Source organism: Spinacia oleracea, chromosome 1, assembly GCF_020520425.1.
Source record: "Spinacia oleracea cultivar Varoflay chromosome 1, BTI_SOV_V1, whole genome shotgun sequence".
NCBI classification, from domain to species: Eukaryota; Viridiplantae; Streptophyta; class Magnoliopsida; order Caryophyllales; family Amaranthaceae; genus Spinacia; species Spinacia oleracea.
The window spans coordinates 24627700-24632415 of NC_079487.1; the positions used below are offsets into that span (position 1 = coordinate 24627700).

At 33.5% G+C, this 4716-nt stretch overlaps 1 protein-coding gene across 1 annotated transcript; it reads right to left on the reverse strand.

Annotated features, from left to right (window-relative positions):
• Positions 1-421: 421 nt before the first annotated feature.
• Positions 422-3736, reverse strand: LOC110775425 (uncharacterized). Its single transcript, XM_021980025.2, has 8 exons — positions 3552-3736; positions 2851-3142; positions 2613-2705; positions 1898-2042; positions 1652-1762; positions 1489-1571; positions 1341-1398; positions 422-765 (listed from the first exon to the last, which is right to left on the reverse strand). The coding sequence occupies exons 2-8, from the start codon at positions 3139-3141 to the stop codon at positions 686-688; spliced, it is 861 nt and encodes a 286-aa protein (XP_021835717.2). The 5' UTR covers position 3142; positions 3552-3736; the 3' UTR covers positions 422-685.
• Between the last annotated feature and the right edge of the window lie 980 nt (positions 3737-4716).

Consider the following 4716-nt stretch of genomic DNA (forward strand, 5'->3'; position numbering starts at 1 on the left):
TTATGGGGACGAAAATTGATTGCGCGTTGATGAAGTGCCTATTTCCACAGGAAACTCGTAGATGATGTCATGAACTAGTACAATTGTGGTTGAAGGTTCAGTAATGGAGGAGAGAGGAAGTACGGGAGAGTAGAGAAGGTAAGAGAGAGAGTTGTAAAGTTTTTTGGAATTTTTTTTCGAAATGCTTGAGTAGTTGGCAATTAATGAATGATGTGGCAAGCATTTCAGGAGGGAAACCAAGTTTTGGTTGTCAACGAAAGAAACGTTGACTTTGTTGCCGGTAGCCAGTCATTTCGGCCTAATAAAAGTAGTTAGGGCTTAAAGGTGGAATTATTAAAAAATATCCCATGGTTAGGCTTAATTAAAGAAAACCGGCCAAAGGTGGGTATATAATATCTACAAATTTTCCTAAAAATTTACATAAAAAATAAAAACTACTTGATTAACATTTGACTGCAGTTACAATTTGTCATCCTTTGGCTAGCAACGTTGCTTCAGCATCTCCGAGATCCGCAAGGGATAACTTAGTGTGTTTAATAGCATAATATACCATAGATTAGTTCTGTAACATAATAAATCATTTCCTACTAAATTAATAACACGGTACCAGAGTTCAAATTAGAGATCAAGAATTTGCGTAAATACTTATCCCCGTCTAAAAAACATTAGGAGTGCAACTTCAACTTCACAATATGCTCCATTTCCTCTCCATTGCAATTAATATAATTCTCAAACACATCGCAGCACTTAAGTGAAAGGGGGAAACTGCCAACAACAAAACACAAGAAAAATTCAATAATAATCGCACCAGTTTGGTATCTCTTTGAGAATCCTAAAAAAACAAAGGATATTATATGATTAAATAGATGACAGTAATGAATTGTTTCATTTACACTGTCAACTAAGGAAATTAGGTCCCAGTTCCATAATCATCACATAATCATCAGAAGAAATAGACATAAGAGAAACAAGCTGCAACTTAGAGAACAAAGTCACTATGTTTGGCAAAGGTTCAAAACTTTACTTTCACCATTGATCTCTACTAGAACAGAAACTTGGGTCCTACTGAACCTACAACTAGATATGGGCACTATGGTCTTTTGTCCTAAAAACATACCAAAATTAGAAAATTTGTGCAACTATTACGATACTTGTCAAAAAACAATTGGTGGAACTATTTCTACACAGAGAAATTATACTCTGTATATGGCTGATAAAAGTGAATTTATAAATCATGGAAAACCATTACCAAGTGAAAATTCATGGACTATGAGAAACTGCATTCTCAATCATCGGAAGTATGAAACATATAAAACAAGAAATCTAAACAAGCACACTACCCGATACAAGGTCCTCAATGTAATCACATTCAATTTTACCATGAGCCATCACACCAACCTGAAAGTTTCAGAGAGTTAAGGTAATCAGAAGCAGAGACAAGAGCAAAGACTGCCTAATGCATATACCAAATCAAATAACTGAACCTACCACAAAGACAACATCTTCATCCCTATTGATTCCACTGACATGCTCTCGTAGCTCAACAGCCTTCTCGGAGCTAAATGAAAGACCTAAAGCAGGAAAACATATTTGCATTAACGAATTGCCAAAGTAATCAAATTTTCTCCATCATTATATTGTCAAGGCTTACCTATCTTAGGTGACGAGGGAGGTAAATACTTGGTTACAGGGTTGGCCACCACGCGCAAAAGCTTTTTGCGGTTACCCTTAGCTTTGATACTGAGTGTTTGCAGTAATTCGGCTGTAACAGTCAGGTGTTCATCAGAGACATGTTTGACAACATAAAAACAAATGACAAATTGTACAGGTTATGATATAAAAGCATAATTTGCACAACCCTGAAATCATCAAGCTCACTTAAAAGGAAAGAACTTACCCATCATACTGCAGAAACTTTCTAAGTCCGATGGTATCTTAGCATATGGTTCTACTTTGATCAGAACTCCATCCTCTGTCCGGATGTACACTGCTTTCAGCCTACCGCTTTTACTAAGTCTGGAATTCATAATATCATTGAGCGCCTAGAAATATCAGTTATGGAACAAAAATGGCGTTAAGGATTGGTTGGTGAAAGACTTAGAAATATCACAATAAATGTGGACGCATATTTTCCTCAAATAAAAAGACAATATAGACAAGAAATGAAAACGTAAGGTTACTAGAATCAACAATGATAGTTAGTAACTCCACACTCCTCTCCCCAGGGGAAGAATTGTATTCCTCACTCGTAGCAGGGTTTCTTAGCAAAGTCCAGACTTTTAAGTATGTCAATGGTGTGGGTAGAAAAGGGTCCCTCCGTCACTATAACAAGTTACAACTCTTCATGTCCACCCTTTGTCCCTCGCCTTTCCTGAATGAAAGTTCTATTTTTCTTCTCCCTCCATCCTTATAACTCCCTTCTCCTTTTGAATTTAACATTCTTATTGTTTCCTACTGTACAACACCCAAACCAGCAGAGGTACCCTGCTCTTTGTTCCTCTCCCTAATGTAAAAGTCTCCATACCACAAGTTAAAACAGTCATCGATCAGATACAACAAATGGAAAGTACATTAACAGCTATTTCAAGGATCAATAGGAAAAGCCTACGAACCTCGTGGACTATGTCAGGCCTGTATTTGTAAGGATCCATTTTCTTCTTTCGTAAATAAGAAGCATGCTCATTTGAATTCAGTATTTGGTACCTCTGAAGAAAGAAAAACAGTGATTAGTTCTTGTGAGTTGTGACAATTGACATACTATTAAACATTAAACACTTTGGGATTAAACAACAGAAATTTTACATTATACATTCAACATCCAACATCCAACTAGTCTGAAAATGCACTTACTTTTCCAATGTTGGCAAGGGTCAAAGAAGCCTTCTCAAGAACAAATGTCACACCTGCTCCTGCTCCTGCATCTTTACAAGTAAGGGACAAAGGAATGCCGCATAGATTAACCTCATCATCTTCATTTTTCACTTCATTCACAGTCGGATGACTAAACTTCTGTATTGAATTTAACTCTTTTTCGCCAAGCTCTTCCTCGTCTCCTTTAACTGCTAGCCCATCCCTATTTAACTTCTTCCTATTTGTTGAACAGGGCTGTAAAGATCCCGCCTTTCTTTTTGTTTTACCCATCCTGATAACAACACAACATAGATTTCAGAGCTGAATTGCAAATTTGCAATCGCTGGCTTAAACCCTAAAACCCAATTCGATATACTCAGGCATGTCCCTGAGCTAGTAATCCTAAATTCCTAATCAATATTGTGAGAATCTTATTTCGAAAATTATAATACGAAATTCAAGTAGAATTACTCAGGCATGTCCCTGAGCTAGTAATCCTAAATTCCTAATCAATATTGTGAGAATCTTATTTCGAAAATTATAATACGAAATTCAAGTAGAATTATGAAGTAGGTATACACCAAAACAAACGCAACATGATATAATTAACAATTTGAAATCACACTGTTTGAAGTAATAAAAATACAAATAAAATCAACTGAAAAATCCAACAAAATCGATAGAAAAATAATAATTAATACCGAGTATATCAGCAGTAGAGAAGGAGAGGTGGTTTAAGGAAGGGCCGCCGACTGGAGGTGGTGAAAGAATTGAATTGTTAGGGTTACAAGAGAAGGAAGGAGATGCAGTCCATGCAGAGCAGACGCGACTAACCCGATTTGGAGTTTGAGGAGAAACAGTATTCGTTTGTTTATTTTTATTTACTCCGTGCGGAGTATTTATTATGGGAAGTTCTCTACTTCTCTTTAGTCGCTTTTCGTTTTTTTTTTCTTTTATATATATATATATATATATATATATTAGATTTTAGCCGTGCGATACACGAATTTTTGTAAATTGTTAAATTAATTTTTTTTTCAAAGGGAAAGTTAAAATAAAACTCCTATATATAACAACTGCTATATTTATATATTAGACTAGATTATTTTTTATTTTGGATTGAATTTCATTTTAGATTTATATTTTAAATATTAGAGTATTTGATTTTGGATGAAATTATATATTCGTAATTTAATAATTAATTAATTAAAATATCTACGTGGCGCCTAATTATTTATCTACGTGGCACTCGACTTTTTTAATTCAAAAATAATTTCAAAATATTATTTTTCATTGGCCGAAAGCATTAGATTTCCTACGTGGTGCTCTAATATTGGATTAGTGTTTTATTTTAGATTGAATTTTATTTTAGATTAGTGTTTGATTTTGGATGAATTTTATTTTAGATTAGTGTTTGATTTTGGATGAAATTTATTTTAGATTTATTTTTTAATTATTAGAGTGTTTGATTTTGGATGGAGTTGTATATATTAATAATTAATTAATTAAAATATCTATGTGACACCTAATTAATTATCTATGTGGCACTTGATTTTTTTAATTCAAAAATAAATTAGAACTCTTATTTTTCATTGGCCAAAACCAATAGTAATCTTAGGCGGTAAATATGCCTCCTTTATATATATATATATATATATATATATATATATATATATATATATATATATATATATATATATATATATATATATATATATATATAGAAGAAGGCTCATGTGAGAACACCCTCTTTATGTGAGAACACAATCTTATGTGAGAATAAATCTTGGCCTTTGGATCTTTTCTAATCTAACAGCTCAAAATCAAGGGACTAGTAATGGCATTTTTGTAAATTCGTTGAACAAT